We start from the raw sequence: 19268 nt of genomic DNA, 5'->3' as shown, positions 1-19268 counted from the left end.
GGCAACTTTTTTCAGGCAGGGAGTAGGGTATGTATGAATGAGCTGCCAGTGGAAGTGATGCAGGTTGGTACAATGACAATGGCATTGTTTAAAAGGCATGTGGATGAGTACATAAGTAGAAAATACTTAGGGGGAAATGGTCCAAAAATGCTGGCAAATAGGACTAAGTAAGTTTAGGATATACAGTCAGCATGGACCAGCTGGACCGAAGGGTCTGTTTACATGCTGTACAACTCTATGACACTATGAAACTGCCGCCTCTCAAAACTCTCAAATCATTGGACAGGATGCGTGGTGCAGGCTAGAGGCAGCTGAAAGACAGACATGGGGCAGAGTGAAGCTGTTAAAGTGCAAGGGGGAAGAGACGACTCTTAAGAGGGATGCCAGGAGCAGGGGTATAAAGAGATTAAGGATGGAGAGAGAATGAGGCTACAAAGTGAGAACAGTTTCCAACTGATCACCAAAGGAATACTCAGCTAGCTGGGATCCAAGAAAGTTTCAAATGATGAAGGTAATAAATTCCTTTCAGATGAACGTGGAATGTCTATTTCAAAGCTTTGCTAGTTCAGCAGCTACCAAACTTCTCAAAAAATACATCTTACTGTAATAAACACACTCACGTTAAAATTAAATCTGAGACTGACGTTTCAGACACAGTAAATTAGGTTGTAACAGTCTGGTTAAAATAATCCAGCTTAGTACATATACAATTAAGGCACATTAGCTATAACCTCACTAGCCTATGGAAGGTGTGCTCAGGGTGAAGATTTTTCTTGAGTAGAAGTGTGCCAGTTATTTTCAGAAAACTTAAGTTATGTTATGTTATACCAATTTCAGTTCTGTGATGCCTAACGTTTTTTCTGTATCATGACATTAAGTTTAACATAGATGTGATAACCGAGGATGTTCAGGAGCCTGTCAAATTCTGTGGCACACAGTCCTAATACTCTATTTGCCAACACAAATTACAGAAGATTTCATGCTGCATGACAGCATCAACTAATAAGTTAGTGGACATGAGGAAAAAACCCCAAAAACCAAAAAGTAACCAAGAAAATCTCAAGTGGTATCCTCAAAACGTGAACAATTAGTGGCTCTGTTCTGAAAGTGCAACCAACAAAGCATGGAAGCAGCTCCATGGACCGTTGCAATCCATGCAATGAAATGTTTCAGAATGCTTTACTATTACAAAGAAGCAGCTTCGTCTTTGTATCTATCATCAATGTTCAAATTAATCGATAAGAAGGATTATGGATGGTTCAAGTCAGAATTCAAATCAGAAATTGCTAGAAAAACACAGCAGGTCTGGTAGCATCAATGGAAAGAAAGCAGAATCACTGCTGGGCAGCACTACTGCCTCAGCACTAGGTCCCTGGTTTGATTCCAGCCTCAGGCAACTATGCATGGAGTTTGCACATTCTCCCTATGTCTGCATGGGCTTCCTTCCACAGTCCAAAGACGTGCAGGTTAGGTGGATCGGCCATGCTAAATTGTCCATAGTGTCTAGAGATGTGTCTGCTAGATGGATTAGCTATGGTAAATCTGGGGTTACAGGGTTACATGGGGTGGGGGGCTGCTCTTTAGAGGGCCAGTGTGGACTCAATGGGCTAAATGGCCTGTTTCCAAACCATACGGATTCTACGATTCTATGGTTAACATTTCAGAACAGAAGGGTCACTGGACCCAAAATGTCAACTCTGCCTTCTCTCCACAGATGCTGCCAGACCCAAACAGCTACTCCACCAGTGTGTTTTAGGCTTATCTAATTAACCTGCAGTCAGAATAATGTTATAGCATTACAAAAGGCCTTTACACCAACTGGGGAGATGGCATTTGGTACTGGACTAGCAATCCAGAGACCCAGGACCATGTTCTGGGGATATAACTTCAAATTAAACAGAAGCTGATGGTGCATTTTGAATTCAATTAATAAATCTGGAATTAAACAACTTTAGCTAGTCTAACAGTGACCATGAAAACATTTGTGATGATTGCTACAGAAACATATACAGTCATTAATGCCCTTAGAGAAAGAAATTCTGACATCCTCATCTGTTATGGCCAACACACGATTCCAAATTCACGGCAAGAGTTTACTCCTCAATGTCCTTAAAACAGCCTAGCAAGCCACTAAAGTTGCATCTAACCACGACAAAATCTCATCTAAATCATGAAACCAGAAGAACCAACTGGCATCAACCAAGGCACTGGAAATGAGAAATACTCATGAGTCCTGTGGACTCTGTAAAGTCCTCCTTAACAACACTTGGGGCCTTGAGTTGAAACTGAAGATGCTCCACAGACTAGTCAAACCACAGTCTGACACTAAGGTATAATTCCAAACATAAGACTATCACACAGACATCATAACCACTCCTCCAGAGTTGGCGAAACAGCTGTACACCATTGGGAGGGAGTTGTCTGGGAGTCCCGATCATTGACTTCAGACCCCATGGAGGTCTCATGGCATCAGGTCAAATGTGGGCAAGGAAACCCAGTGATTGTTGGTGACACCATCCCCACCACTGGCTAATGAATCAGTTCTTCTCCTTTTGATCACCACTTTGAAGTTCCTTGCACCCTCAGTACTTCTAAGTCCATTACAAAGAATGCCCTATCAGCACCACTACAGACTGAGCTGGTTGATTCCAAAGGACAAAGCTGTTAGACTAGGTCTGCAGCAGGTGATGAGGGAACCAGTAAAAGGGAACATGTATTTGTCTTTGTCCTCACCAATCTAAATATAGCAGATGCATATATTCACGACAGTATGAACGACCACTGCATATTCCTCATGGAAATCAAGGCCCATCTTCAGAGTGGCATCACCCTCCCTTGTGTCAACAGAGGAGTAAACCACAGTGCTGAGTCAGACACCTTCCAAACAAATGTAACTCAAAACTAAACATTCACAAGACACAGTTGGCTATCAGAATTGTATTCAACCATAATCTATGGTCTCATGGTCCAGCATAACCCTCACCATCACTGCAGCCAAGCCAGGGGATCAACTTTGGTCCGACTTAAATTCACTCTATACTGCTTTAACCTTTTCCCTAAAACAAAGTCATTCCTACCATTGTGTACAATCATTTCAGGCTTCTCAATCTCAAATTTAATAATATGCTTGAAATGTTTAGAGACATCCTTGAGCATGCCAGTATCAACCCAGGAATACCTAAAAATTGGAGGTCAACATAGGATTGCTTGTATCCACTGTAGAATAGAATAGACAAAGGTTAAGTAATCCCACAGCAATAGATCAGATCTAACTTCTGCAGACGTGCCTCATCCTGTCATGAATAGCAATGGATAATTAAACTATTTGCTGGAAGAGACTCTACAATATTCCATCCTCAGTGATAGGGGAGACTAATACAGCAGTGTAAAAGACGAGGGACTGGTATTAATCTTCAGCCAGAAGTGCCAAAATTCACGTTTGTGTCTTCGGAGGGTTTCCAGTATCAGAGGGGTCAGCGTCCAGCCAACTTTATTGCCTGGATTGAATTAAGGAAACTATTGAAGGCAACTGTTATAGACCAGACCAAAACCCCCTCAAAACCTGTCACCTAACATTTTCTTAAATTAAAGGCAAGCACCTGGCATTGCATTCCAGATGCAATTCAAATCGGTAACTTTTACAAAACCAGCTACCGAAAATTAAGCAAAAAAAAAACAAAAAAAAATCCGAGTTCTTTGAGAGCTTGACCCCGCCCATTCAGGCTGCTTCTGTTGTTCCAACTTTTAAAAAACTTTGAGCAGATCTTTCCTACCCCCAAAGGCACTTGAATTGTGCAAAATCCTGAAGCCCTGAACAATACACTGGCTCTTTCAGCCATTGAGTTAACTCCTTTAACCTTCACTAGCTGTTTAATTGGCTTGAAGTAGACCCCTCACTACATCTGTCTCAACCTCTCTACAAGAAGGAAAAAATACACCTTAAAACCACAGTATCGTCACACAATAAACACTGTAAAAGCTACAGGCAATTACAAATACTTTCTCAATATAGGTCAGGTATCTTTTATCCATATATCCAAAAACCAAGAAGTCTTTTGAAAGAGGACCCAAACAAACCTAGAGAAAAATGAAAGGGGCACTCAGTCACTGGACACTTGGAATGACTCTTATGTTAAGCGGCATTTAGTAAAATTATCATAAAAGGAAGCTGTCCTGTCAGGGGTATGGACAAGAGATCCTATGGCAGTGAGCGTAAATTTAGCATGGTTGGTTGCTTTCAGAGTGCTAGAGTTAAGGAGGTCTCTAAACATTTCAAGCATATTATTAAAGGCAAGATTGAGAAGCCAGAAATTATTGTACGCAGGTGGTAGGAATGACATTTTTAGGGAAATGGCTAAAGCAATATGGAGTGAATTTAAGAGGTTAGGTAGAAGATTAAAAAATAGAACCTTGAACTTTGAAAATAGTAATTTCTGCTTTACTCCCAATGCCAAACTCAAGCAAGAGAAGAAACAAAAAGGTCAAAAGGAGATAAATCCACAGCTGAAAGAGCTAGTGCATTGTTCAGGGCTTCAGGATTTTGGACAATTGGAATGCCTTTGGGATAGAAAAGACTTGTTCAGAAAGGATGGGTCGAACCAAAACTGGAAAGGGACCAATATCTTAGCAGACAGATTTACTCATTCCATTAAGGAAGACTTCATACTGATAGAGAGTGACAGTGGAGGAATTCAAAATAGCAGGGTAAAAGGACAGACTGATGGGGAAGGGTCTGAATGTGAAGACAGCAGAGTTAGACGGACATTGCTTTTCAATTTAAGCTTCACCAAGCCCATTCAACTTCTGACCTCCTTGCAACCTTACTCCAAATATGGACAAGAGAATTGAACTCGAGAGAGTAAGTGACAAATTGTCAGTCAGATCAAGGCAGTATTTGACTAAGTATGAAACAGGCATAAAAAAAATTCACACCAATGGGAATTAGGGGGAGAAAAACCTGTTTGTTAGAGTCATTACTAACACAAAAGCAAAATGTTTGTGGTTGCTTGAGGTCAATCATCTGAGGCACAGGATATCAATCCCTGTGTAGAGCTTCAATCCCAATCACCTTAACTGCTTCAAATGATCTTCCATCCATCATACAGGTACTAAATCTCCCCCTAATAGCACTGGGGGAAATGGAGTGCAGCTGTTCAAGGTGCAAATCATCAACTGCTCAAAGGCTATACACAAATGTAGTTTTCAGTCATCCACTATTGGTTCCTAAAAATTTCCCAAATCTCTGACTCATCACTAGTTTCCCTGTTTCATACGCCGCATTTTTTGATTGGATGGTCTCTTCGGCCACCTTTGTTGACTGCAGGTCGTTTGTATTGAGTCCTTTTTATAAAGCAAAAGACTTTCTGCTGTGTGTTATGAAATATCTGCTGACTTATCTTTCCCTGAAGTCCATTTTCCCTGCCTATTTTAGGAGGTCCTTCTATATATCACTAACTGATTGCCCCTATCTCAGTTGAAAATACTGGTTGGAGACCCCATTTGCTCCCCTTCAATCTGAATTTGAAATTCTAACATGTTGTAATCACTGCCCAGTAAAGAACCCATAAGTACAAAATTAATCCTAAGTCATCACACATTAAGTCTGAAAATGACTGTTCCAAGGTCATTTGTGCACATATTGTCTAATAAAAAACCCTAATGCGTACCACAAATTCAATTCCCTCATTCCTCTTGTCCATCTGATTTGTCTAGTTGATGCGCAGATTAAAATCACCAATATCAATTAGATAGCCCTTCTGACATGGCTACATTATTTGTTGATTAGTACGTTGTTCTACCGGTGAACCAACTCTTTGGGGCACTGTAGACGACTCCCATGCATGATTTCTATCCCTTGTTACTCTTTACTTCCATCTAAATTGATTCGACATCACTATCAACTGCACTCGCATTGCTGTGTACCACTGCACTGATACCTTGCTTTATTCAAAATGCTTTGTCACCATCTTTTTATCTGCTTTTCCAGGACATCAAATATCCTTTAATATTGAGCCGTCAGCCCTGGTGACCCTGTAACCACATCCGAGACAGCTATCAAGTCAGATTCATTTACTCCATTTATCCTTCTACAAATGCTTGTATGCATTCAAATCGAGAGCCTTGAGCTTTGACTTTTTAAACCATGACTTAATCTCGTTCTGTTTTCTGCTGCACACCTGTTTGCATTTTCTGCCTCTTCCTGTTGCATTTTATCATTTACTTCTTCACTACCCTGCATGGCTGCTCCCCCATTTCTTTTGATTTTTTGAAACTGCCTTAGAATTGAACCTCTACCCACACTAGTTAGTTTAAAGCTCTAACTACAACTGTCGTTTCGTAATTCACTCGGTCCTAGAATGGTTCAAATAAAGCCTGACCCGACTGAATAACTATTGTTCCCAGTAGTAATTCTGGTGCCTATGCTCTAATTTTTCTTTCTGTTGTGCAGAACTTGAAGGGCTATGTGCAGCAGTGGCTTCCAGAACCACAAGTTGAAGCATCCACACACCATATCAATCTTCTGTGCAGTTTAGATTATGATCTCATATGCATATGCTTTTTGAATCAGAACCCATTCCTTCCACGTTAACCCAAACTTTGCAGTTACCGCTCAAATCTCATTTCCCCTATGCCAACTAGCACACAGTTCAGGTAGTTGTATGCAGATCAGTCATCTGTGGTTCTGCTTTTTAATTTAGCCCCAAACTGTTCATAATCCTTCAGAACATTCATTCTCATCCTACCTACGTCATTGGTACTTGTGCAGACTACCTGGATCCTTTCCCCCCCACAAAGTTTCTGTCTGGCCAAGAAGCGATGTCCTAAACTTCAGTATGGAGGTAGACAAAAACACATTTTGGACTGTCTTTGCTCCAGTAAACAGCATCTACTCTCTAATATGCTTCCCACTATTATTACTATTTTTCTCTTTTCTCGCAGACTTGAATGACACTGTGCGAGTAAACTTTGGCAAGTTCACTCACCTTCTCAGCATCCTATGCCCCAGCCAACATCAGAAACATTAGACAAGGACACTGACCAAGGATACTCCAAAGATAAATTCTAGACCACAATATCTGCCTCACTCAGTTACACCTTCCTGGGCCACATTTGATGCATTTAATCCAATGGATGAGACTCTCTCTTGAAAGAGTGTCCAGGCAAGTCTTTCTTCGTCCTTGGTGTGTTGCAGTGGTCATATCTCGGACTTCAGCTTCAACTTCAAGGTGAACTCAAGCAGCCAACACTTGAAATGGTTTGCACCCGTGTCTACAGCTGCCACACATCCTTACCTAGCCATCTCTTTTCTGTTTAATTTGGATGTTAAACATTTTAAAACAGAATTTTCTAACTGTACTCTTCAGTTGAGAAAATGCTGCCTGATTTTAACCATCTGAGCTTTTTAAAAAAAAAAATAAAAGCCACCAATCATCTGTTTTCCTGTGACACATACTTGACAGGTAGAAACAGGGTGAGGGGCTGTGTGCGGCCAGCTTTTATGTCATCGCTGCTGACCTCCTCACACATTCTCCTAGTGTTTCAATGGCACTAAATTGCTGCACACTCCTCCGAGTCCCATAGCCTATCGAGCATCTACAAGGCACAAGTTAGGAGCAAGATAGAATACTTCCAATTGCCCAAATGATCTCAACTCCAACAACACCCAACTATTTTTGCCACGTTGGACAAAATAAGCCTACGTGACTGGCACCCCAGCCAACACCTTCAACATTCACTCCATCGACCACTGATGCACTGTGGCAGCAGCATATACCAACAAGATGCAAAGAAATAAAACAAAGAATTGCAAATACCAAGACAAAAACAGAAAGCAGTTCTGACGAAGAGAGGGAACAGACTCAAAACATTAACTCTGCTACTTCCCCATTGATGCAGCCAGACCTGCTTAGTTTCGCTGACAACTTCTGTTTTTGTACAAGCACTTTCCAAACGTGTGGCCTCAAGTCACCTAGCTAGTTCCATTCCAAGCCACAAACCATTCAGACTTAGCTATATCACCAATCCTTCATTGTCACATGAAAATCATGGAAATCCCTCCCCAATAGCATTGTGGGAGTACCAATACCATATGGATTGCAGCAGAACAAGGCAGGAGCTCACCAACACCTTAGAGATAAATGCTGGCCTAGCCTCCAAAATTCATCCTGGTGAATATATAATAGAGGAGTTAGGAAGGGGTGAAAACAATAAATTCATACAAATTGCATTGAGCCATGTGTGGACAATAGTACTTGACATTGCCACAACGAGGGAAATGCACTGCCTTCATGCATTCTACTCACAGATGAAGAATAGCTAGTTCATGCTGGAAAGCAACACAAGACATTGGCAGTAAATTTTGTTGCCTTTCCACTTGTAAGGGAATGAACAGATGAATAGTGTTAGTAGATATAAAGTAGGAAATCATTTTAAAATAAAAAAAAACTTACTGTAGTGCATAGCCTCTTTTTAAGAATAAAAAGTGGTGATCAAACTGGAAGTGAGAATCATGATTTTCTACCACCAGGACCAATTCAAAAAGACCGTCTCTTCCGAATCAGATTCTTCTCTTTGGAGGTACAGATATCCCTTTACCCTTATTACACACACAAACTCTCCACTGTGACATGAAATGTCAAAGCATAGCTCAGCCTCGTTTTTTTTTCATTATGCAAGTAGTTGTGTTCAGCTTCACTTTATGCCTAAGCTATCACTGCTCCAAAAATCATTTCTCAAAGAAGAAATATCCTCTCATTCAACAGACTCTCTCCCTTCCAGGGTTTATGTATAAAGTATAAAATTAATAGAGTCCGTGATGGCAAAGCACATTGGTCTCAAGCTGGTGTACCAATGAATCAGCAACTGCAGGTTTGATGTAACACTAGAGGGTTTCTGACTCAAACAAGATATTGCAGCAAAATTGCTGAATTTAACAGAAGACTCCATCAAGAGCGGAGCATACAAAAATATCTAGCTTATTTTTATTTAAGGACCCAGAATACAAAAATTCAGAATAAATAAATTGTGATGCACCATGGGTCTTTAGAACCCATAGGCCTATTTATGTAATAACTAATGGCAATCTCACTTACCTCACACTGCTCTTTTTCATAGCCTGCGACAAATGCCTCAGAGGAGTTATGTGATGGAACATAGCTCTGGTACCACTGTTGCATGGTATCCTACCAATACAGAAACAATTTCACAGGCCTCTTTCCATACTTTGTCTCACACGGTATAGTACTGAAAAGTATTAAGCTGCAATTCATCTCCAATAATTTATCTAGAAATATGTTGGAATATTTTTTAAAATGAACTCCCCCCATTGCAACATCATACTACCATGAATTTTCAGACCACCACACGCCCCCTCGCCCGACCAAGAAAGTATCTTGTTATCCACTGCTCCCAATCTTTTGTGAATTCTGCTTCACATTCATGTGACATTGTGGTCCTTGCTGCCATGCCAAATCGCTCCCCCAAAATTTAAAAACAAACAAACAACAGAAAAGCTAACCAATTTTATGACAAGTGATACACTATTTCTCAGCTACTTTCAAAGATAATCGATCAAAATTACGTACTTATTACACAACACACCTTTCTACAAAAACGTAAAACATTGAAAATGACATTTTCAAGAACTGGATCTACATAGTTGTGTTGAAAACAACTATACCAAATGTCTTAGATTCCATCCTAATCATTTTTTCTTCTTCTGCCTTTCATCTTTGTGGCTAACCCTCATCTGACCAACAATTCAAACTTTTCACCCTTGAAATTCAAAAAGCCTGCTTAGTTATCCTGGTCTGTCCCCCTCATGTTTTTCAGTTCAAACAAATTGCTTTGAAACACAAATGTTACAAGGGAAGTCAGTGTGCAAGCTCGTCTAGTGCGGAGTTAAGAATTAACGGAGCTAAAATTAAACTGTAATATATTTTGGCTGCATTCTGTTGAGCACATTTCATGTTTTAATAAAGCACAAGTACATTGTTTTATACACTTTGATTAGTCCTACCTAGACCAATGGAAAATTAATATATTTAAAATCCAACTCAAATGATTTGATAGCAGCCACTGCAAACAGCTTTTTGCATCTCTACCTGTGAATATTCCCCACAGCTTGATGTGTACTCAGGATAGCAGTCAAATGCATACTGCGTGGCAGATGTCTGCAGCAGTTCAGGTGCTGTGGTTGCCCTGGAAATTGCTGGATTTAACATGGATTCCAGTACTCCAGTCTGCTGTTGCCCAGGATTATGTTTATTGGCGTTTCCAACTGAAGGGAACACAAGATCATTTAAAAATTTAGAATAACACAAGTAACGGAGGGGGCGGTTGGAAAAGTATTTCCTATTTTTCTTAAAGGTTGCAACTTCACAGTGGCAGATTTTCATCATCTTCACTTCATGAAATAGCAAACAAAATTAAAGAACTTCTAATAGAAAATATTACAAAGCTTGGTTTTCCCACAAATGTACATTTAGCAAATATCTAAATTCTGAAGATTGGATACAACAGTTCCAAAGTAAACAACAGATCTTGGTGCAGAAAAATAATCTCAAACCCAAAAGTGCAGGTACATTTTAAATTGGAACAAATCAACTGCAGGTGATCAGATAGTACAGTCAACCTGAATACCATGCTATTTGCTGCAAACCTACATCTTTCACACTTAAATGATACTTTGAATGGTGGCATGGGAGGACGACAGATGGGAGGGTGGAGGGAAAACAAGAATGATTTGAGTTGAAATATTCCCTTACACTTGGTTCTTTGATGCAGCATTTTGCCTTGCGTCAACGGCAGATTATTTGCAGTGGATCCTCATTATCCTTTTAAAAACAAAAATGCAATTCGAGGATTCCTTAAGTGATGTTCAGGACACCAATTGAGACTGAGAGCTTAAACTTGGGTATCATGAGCTCAGGACCACTGTTGCCCCACCCAAAAACCTCTCAACAAGGTCGTGACCATTTAAAGCTTCAAAACTGGGTCACAGTTGGAAAATGCTCATGAAGCACTGGCCTGAGCGGTTCCATTCTCCCTCTGAAACATTGCTAAAACTAGTTGATTTAACTGACATGCTAAAGAGGGGACCTCTTACCCCACCCCCCCCACCCCCGATTTCTTACCTTGCAAACTCAGATTTGGCAGTATATTGCAAAAGTTAAGATAAGGATTGTTTGGTACTTTTAGATCAGGTGGAGGGATTCCCAACAACGACGTTTGGTTGCTTACTGCAGTAGTCTGTGGAGAAAAGGAGACTTGAACAACACATTTTTCCTCTGCCAACCATCTATGTGTGATAACAGAATAAATAGAACAGTTTGTAACAACCAATATTGACTCATTGCTGGTTTTCCTTATACAATTACATTCAGTTCCTGGATTAACAAAATTTGGTGGTATTCTTAAGAGAAAGGTTTCTAAAATTATGATAAAACAATTTTGCTGCTTTCCTAGGTACCTCTTGCTTCAGAGGCATTTCTCTCAAATGCCTAGTGACCTCTAGTACCTTCCTCACAATGACCAGTTCCACGTGTAAACTTTGATGCTGATATTTTTGTTTACAAGTTAAAAGACTGTTATTTTGGGCAGACTTTAATTTAGGCAAAATGAAGGGACGGTCATGCAATTTATTCTAACCTTTCCCAACAGTAAGCTTGGGCTTTTTGGTTGTTACAATCTGACACCTCAACATGAGGCAGCTTTTTCCTCTATGGCGAGCATTCTTTTCATTCTGAACCAACAATACAGTTGGGATCTGATACATCGGGACAAAATTCACTTTCTGCATCGTAACCTGGGTTCAAAATTGGCTTCATGGATGGAAGTCAGCCTTGTTCCATGCCACCTTCCCATGTTTTAACTTTACATCAACCAGTTCTATAATCCACAGAACTGATTCAAGCATTTTTACAAAATGGGATTTCTACAAGGTCTGAAGGACGTAATACAATGATTTCATCCTGGACATCTGAACTCTCTCCACACATCTCTCTTATCAAACAGACAAGTACCTGAGTGGGCTGGTCAAAGTTTGAAGCTTGTCCTTTGTAATCCCACTGGGTAACCTTTCACCTCACTCAGTCACTATTTTGAGTTATGTTCCACTCCCATTACCCTTCATGTTTGGAACCTAACCTATTCCACTTTCCCTGAAAATCTACTGCCATCGGGTGGATGTTCACTTTCTTCTTTCCTCACATGCAGTTCTTCCACTTCACCTTCACATGCACAGCTGGTCTCACCGACAACTCCACTGGTCTTCCTGCAATTTTATGAGGAGGGTCTCTTGTTAAACAGGCCTCAGACTCTTTCCTGCCAACTTTTGTCCTTTTCATTGGTCCTTCGTTGTCTTATTTTATGACTATTGGCCTAACTCCAGGTTCCATCTCGATCCATTCTGATCCTGATGGCTAAATTTCAGCCCTGTTTAATTCTGTGTCCTTTACTGGTTTTACTGATTAGTGTAGGACTTCTGAACCTCACTGTTCCTGGCCTTTCTGCCCTGGCTCTCTCCACCCTCCCAGATGCTCTGGTATGCCCTCTTCTATTTGATGGCTGATATCCTATTGCCAACTCAATCATTTCCCAATAAAATAATTATTCCTAATCTGGCCTATGCCAGCATAAGATCTGAAACAAGTTTAGTTGAGTAAACTGTAACCACCAGTGGCACCTCATACCTTTTCCCATGAGCGCTTTTATCAACATGCCAAAAACTTACATTCGGGTAGAAAATCTTTTATTTTACCCACTAGCAGTGGGTGCCGTATCCCCAATATTTTAAGAGGATGCAGAATGCACTCTCTGGCTGTTTACAGCAGTCAGTGGTCATCATTCCTTTCAGCATAAACTCCTACCCGCTATCCTCATCAACAGTCATGTCCATCAGACACTGACCACCTTTACTAATACAAACACTAGCTTTTCTGCTCAAATTTCTGCTATAAAGTTTTCAATTACACACACAGTCATCTTTCAACAGCAGCAATTAGGGTGGTTTCTCATCCAAATCCCTTTTAGTGTTTGGGGGAAAAGTTCTAATTTCTCTGCCTGGCTTTCCTTTTTTCTCCAGCTTGCAGCAGAGCGTTTACCTCACCCATCACTCACTCTGTCTGTGACAGTTTCCACACACCAACTTCCCAGAGTTTAAAATGGTGTTAACTTTTTGGCGTCAGGCGGAAGAGTTGCCTGTCTGCACCTTATCCTCTGTTCCTCTCCATGTTTCTGGATTGAAAAGGGTACTCAGGTAATAAACTCAAGGAGAATCACCTCAAGAATGTTTTTGCAGAGGCTGCAATTTTAAGAGTCCATACATATCCATATAGGCCCTGTGAAGAAAGGCTGAGGGACTTGGGTCTGTTCTCACTGGAGAGAAGGCGGCAAAGAGGGGATTTAATAGAGACATACAAGATGATCAGAGGATTAGATAGGGTGGACAGTGAGAGTCTTTTTCCAAGGATGATGACTTCAGCTTGTACAAGGGGACATAGCTACAAATTGAAGGGTGATAGATTTAAGTCAGATGTCAGAGGCAGGTTCTTTACTCAGAGAGTGGTAAGGGCGTGGAACACCCTGCCTGCCAATGTAGTTAACTCAGCCACATTAGGGGCATTTAAACAGTCCTTGGATAAGCATATGGAATAGTGTAATGATGGGATAGTGTAGGGGGAGGGGATTAGATTAGTTCACAGGTCGGCGCAACATTAAGGGCCAAAGGGCCTGTTCTACGCTGTATTGTTCTATGTCCTTTATCTGCCAAAAGCAAGTTGCTTAAGCCATACAAATTCTAGGTATCAGAGATAATGGGAACTGCAGATGCTGGAAATTCCAAGATAATAAAATGTGAGGCTGGATGAACACAGCAGGCCAAGCAGCATCTCAGGAGCACAAAAGCTGACGTTTCGGGCCTGGACCCTTCATCAGAGAGGGGGATGGGGGGAGGGAACTGGAATAAATAGGGAGAGAGGGGGAGGCGGACCGAAGATGGAGAGTAAAGAAGATAGGTGGAGAGAGTATAGGTGGGGAGGTAGGGAGGGGATAGGTCAGTCCAGGGAAGACGGACAGGTCAAGGAGGTGGGATGAGGTTAGTAGGTAGCTGGGGGTGCGGCTTGGGGTGGGAGGAAGGGATGGGTGAGAGGAAGAACCGGTTAGGGAGGCAGAGACAGGTTGGACTGGTTTTGGGATGCAGTGGGTGGGGGGGGGAAGAGCTGGGCTGGTTGTGTGGTGCAGTGGGGGGAGGGGATGAACTGGGCTGGTTTAGGGATGCAGAAGGGGAAGGGGAGATTTTGAAACTGGTGAATTCTAGGTATGTCTGGTTAGGTTGCCACTGACTTGAGGATATAGAGAGAGGTCTTTCAGTCTCTAGCAAAATCAAACCATGTTCTTTCTCTCACCTACCCCAAAGCTGTTTTCCTGACATACAGTTCACTAATGTATTTCCATGTCAAACATTTTTTCCCTCCCAAGTTCAATAAATCGCAAGTGGCTTTCATCCCAGTAACTGAAACTTCCAGGAAGGTGCAAATCAGAAAAAGGGATGAGGGCTTCTGAATATTTCTTCGCCGGTTGATAAGAAGGTTCACTGAACTTGAAACTCCGATTTCTCTCTATTAATGCTGCCAGACCTGCTGAGATTTTCTAACAGTTTGTTTTCGTTTCAGATTTCTAGCATCGGCAGCTTTTTCATTCGTAAATCACTGCCACATCTCTTCAAGGTACGCCAACCTAGGATGTTCTGCTCCTCTGACAGGATTTCCATTCAAATCTTTTTTCTTGTTCACCATTATTAAATACCTTGTCAGGAGTTACCTAAACTCACTTCCACTGTTACAACACATTCCTCAGTAAACACCTTTGGCGATTCACCCCCAGTTCTGGAGGGTCACTGGCCCTAAAACTTTAACACTAATTCTCTCCATACCCACAGATGGTGCCCAACCTGCTGAGGCTTTTTCCAGCAATTTCTGTTTCTGTTTCTTAATACCTGACTGAGTCTCTGTGCCTTTTAAATTTTGTTTTCGGCTCATGTCATATTATTTTCATGAGCTTGGCTCAAACTGGTCAGAGGACCACTATGGCCATCTAAGTCAGTGTTTTTCTCTTTTTGCAAAGCATTTTAGTTCAATCAAATCTCAGGTAATAAAATCAGATGATGGAAGTTGAAAATTGATTTTTAGTTATTAACTTTTCAACCATAATTTTTTCTAAGTCAAAAATACCTTAAGGGAACTAGTACAAATCATTACAGAAGGGTCCTGAAACATCAGCTTCCCTGCTCCTCTGATGCAGCTTAGCCTGCTGTGTTCATCCAGCTCTACACCTTGTTATCTTAGTACAAATTATTAGTCGTCCGTAAGCAATGCCGCACAAGATCAACCATGAGTTGGACACTCCGGAGGCAGGAAGCATGTTTCCGCTGATGGGCGAGTCCAGGACCAGAGGACACAGTTTAAAAATAAGGAGTAGGCCATTTAGAACAGAGTTGAGGAAAAACTTCTTCACCTAGAGAGAGTGGTGGATATATGGAATGCTCTGCCCCAGAAGGCAGTGGAGGCCAACTCTCTAGATATTTTCAAGGAAGAGATAGATAGAGTTCTTAAAGATAGTGCAATCAAGGGTTATGGCGATAAGGCAGGAACAGGATACTGACTGTGGATGATCAGCCAGGATCATAATGAATGGTGGTGCTGGCTTGAAGGGCCAAATGGCCTACGCCAGCACCTATTGTCTATTTGCATTCGAGGTGCACAAAATATGAGGTGTGAGGTGTGAACAGTAAAAGAAATGAAGGGAAGAATATAACAAAAGGAGGAAGTACCTCAATATTACTTACCCAAACTGCACCACTCATAGACACTTTAGGCTGTGTCTGCAGTTTTTGCTGACCAGTCAAGCTGCTCAGGACTGAATTAGGAATTCCTTGAAGATGTGCCTGAGTCATTGAAGCAGAAACTGGAGATGGCCCAATGACTACATTTGGCTTTTCCAACATTGCTTTATGCTCATTTGTATTTTGTCCCAGGAGTTTCTGATTCGACTGAAATGATAAGGCCCCCACGAGCGGCTGAGTAACCACTTTACTGAATTCAACAGGCAATGCTGGAACTGGTATACCTGTGTCAAGAAACAGATACAAGTAGCTAGCAGCAAAATAATTCAGTTTTGTTTCGGCGCATCTTGAAGCAATTATATCCAAATATCCTAAATATGCTCCTATGTATTTTAGGGAAGACTCTCTTTCCACATATAAAGCCACTCCCATTCAGGTACAAGTTAGATTTGGTACACAATAGCTCACCATGAATTATTATGATGTCTTAAGCACACTCTGATTTATGTATTTTCTTCAACATATACTGCAAGTTGGGTTTTTTTTGGTTTGAGTTAGTAACTTGTGGGTTTTCAGTGTCCCTGAAGTTAGTTAATTTATAAATATTTCTGTAGGCATGGTGATTTCTTTAAAGCAATTTTTGAAGCAGAGTTTTCAAACTAAAAGATTTTTTAAACTTACCTTCAAGGTAAATAACAGAATGTCAAGTTTATTACAGATGTCTGGAATTTACTTTTCTTAAAGCTCAAAAAGGATGGATTTTTTAAAGTTTTACTGTGGGGTACTGCACAAACCTTGGACCAGGAAGGTTGTACAGACTAGAGCTTCCAAGAAGGAAGGGATAGAGTGCGCATTTGGTAAAACTAGAATCAAGAATCAGTCCCAGGCGAGAAGTGTTGGGATAAAACCTCAGAGAGGTTACTGAAAAACAGAGTGCACTTAAGCTCAATGTATAATAGCTCCAGAAAAAAGCGCTTTGGTTCCAGTCTGCATGTTAAAGTCAGAAGTGATTTGATCTCAGTGAGGTATTGTAGACAGGGACTCTAATGTGAGCATTGTATAAGAGATTTGTTTTGGTACGATACATAATGCAGCTTTGGGTACCGCAGCAGCGTTGCATTTTGGGTAAATCTAATAGTTATCAAGCCAAGTTTCAGTCTGGAGTCCGACTGGTACACAATCAGTTGGGATCACACCAGAAATCTAGCGAAAAGCATATTCAATCACAATCAATAAAATAAGCTGACAACAAATAGCTTGCATTGGACACCTGCAGTCAAAGATTAAACTTGCATCACAGCTGTCTGATCATGCAGTTCCATACAGTGCCAACTGGGAGGTGTTACTCAAAACATCAAATTAAATATATATTTAATTTGATTCGACATGCATATGCTGGTAACTTATTTTCTATAGTACCTAAACAAAATGGAGAACAAACTGATAGGTCCGCTAATTGCACTACATTCCCAATTTTAGTTGCACCACCACTAAATGGCCAGGCTCCGAAATTCCTTCCTGACAACATTCCATCTTACTTTTCTCTAAGACATTTAAACATAGCTCCTTGACCAAGCTTTTGGTCACCTGACCCAACAATTCCTTGTGGCTCAATGTCACATCTTACTTTTATAATCCTCCTGTAAAGGACCTCAGGATGCCCCATTTAAGTTAATTATTAATTGTATGTTATTTGTATTGCAGCTTCGCCACATATTTAGTCTTCTGAACAACTGTTCAATTTAATTACAACCAATTGCTCTTCACATTTGGCCATTCTGCACCAGAGCTAATGAGCTCTTGCTACTAACATGGAATACCCTAAAACAGGTTAGCATTTTATTCCACAAAATTGGCAATAATGTATATTTTATTTTACAATAGCAAATAGGCAGGTACACCTTTGGGTGCCTCACTTCAGTAAACATGCTCACTGTTAGAAACCAAGAGGACTGTTAATAATTGTAATATATACTCCCCCAGAAAGGACATTTAGAATCTGAGACTAGCTTCTTCATATTTGCATAGTCATTTTCCATACAATGACTATTACATCAGCACATCTTTCATTTGCTGGCACGTAGATAGTTCTCATATACTAGCACACAGGCTCTTGCTATTTATTGGTTGCCATGACAATCGTCATGGGCAACTCAATAAATGATTTATTCTAAGTCTGATTTGAGCCCTTGCATAACTCATTTCATTCATTACTCAAACAGCTTCATCTTTGGTTCGAGATAGTTTTACAACTGCACTGCTTGGAAGTTTCTGAATTTACCAGTTGGTGATTCAGCCAAAATTCCTTTCCCAGGGTTCATCACTGTAGCTGGCCCTCGGCCCAAAGCCGCTTGAAGTAAAACAGAAGGATCTCCGAGTAAACCAGGCTTCTGGAAATAAAAATATCAAAAATAAGTCAGAACTTCCTCCTCATTTCTCTTGCTCCATTATGTTGTCTCCTTTTCCCATTAAGGAAAAGGAATCTGTGCAGCATGGATACCTTCCAACAGCCAATCCTAAGTAGTTTAGAAACATTGGGGCTATCTTATGGGACAAAAAATGGACTCAAACAGTCCTTGGTCCAAATATCAGCTGGTTCTGTTATGTGAGGGCAAAATACTAATTCAGGCTCACAGTTCAGTTATGCAATGGGTTCTGTGTAGTAACAGTATTATTGACAGCAAAATTGTACAATCACTAGGTACAGGTGCCACATCTGGTCATTACACCTATTACTACCAGGTACAAATAGTTTAAGAACAAGTGACGGCATAATTCTTGGGCATAAAGTTCTACCAGCAGCACTGTTAGTAGTCAGTACAATTTTGATAATTACTATCAGTGCTATTGGAATCAAGTACCTGTCACCCGGTTCAGCTTACTCTCTCCTACACATTCAGGATCCTTCCTTTTCATTCTTTTTCACCTGCTCATGGTGGTTGGTTAAAGCAAAACTTGCGTGCTGCACCCGGAGTTCAATTTTGTTTAAATTCACATTGCGAAATAATTTTTGTTTTCTGTATGAGCAATACGTTGGGGCTATGGGTCAGTTTTCAATAAAAACATTGCTGACTCCAGCAATGCCAGTTAAAACCAAACTGCTTTTAATACAAAACTAGGCCTCAAAATACAGTTTTGTCACATAGGTTTAATGCTTTCTAAGTGAATTATTTTTCTCAAGAGCCTCATTTATGAAACCACGAAGGTAACCTCTGATAATTACTATTAATCTCAGGTTGCTCACATCTCACTTGCAAAAGGACACCTTTTGGTTGGTGCTCCAGGAGGAACAAAGTCTCTGCACCCCGTGGTTTAACCTTTGAAACAAAATTTGCCACAATAGTTCTGCAGTGATTATTCTCCTTAAATACATTTTTACTTCATCTGCATTGCCAATGTACCTGTATTTAGAATACTGGATTTGAAA

General features: G+C 40.7%; 1 protein-coding gene across 6 annotated transcripts in view; it reads right to left on the bottom strand.

Annotated features, from left to right (window-relative positions):
- The window catches only part of raver2 (ribonucleoprotein, PTB-binding 2), a 95990-nt gene that overhangs the window by 26401 nt on the left and 50321 nt on the right, over positions 1-19268 (bottom strand). For 5 of the 6 annotated variants that reach the window (XM_048538922.2, XM_048538924.2, XM_048538923.2 and 2 more), the window contains exons 8-12: positions 18123-18231; positions 15845-16125; positions 11136-11250; positions 10104-10279; positions 9093-9182 (exon numbers count right to left, since the gene is read on the bottom strand). In XM_048538922.2, coding sequence (XP_048394879.1) covers positions 9093-9182; positions 10104-10279; positions 11136-11250; positions 15845-16125; positions 18123-18231 — 771 coding nt within the window. The remainder of the gene's footprint in view (positions 1-9092; positions 9183-10103; positions 10280-11135; positions 11251-15844; positions 16126-18122; positions 18232-19268) is intronic. The other variant, XM_059647863.1, reaches the window with a different exon arrangement.

The sequence above is a fragment of the Stegostoma tigrinum genome, chromosome 8 (genome assembly GCF_030684315.1).
Source record: "Stegostoma tigrinum isolate sSteTig4 chromosome 8, sSteTig4.hap1, whole genome shotgun sequence".
In the NCBI taxonomy this organism is placed as follows: domain Eukaryota; kingdom Metazoa; phylum Chordata; class Chondrichthyes; order Orectolobiformes; family Stegostomatidae; genus Stegostoma; species Stegostoma tigrinum.
This window is presented reverse-complemented; position numbering and strand designations above follow the sequence as displayed.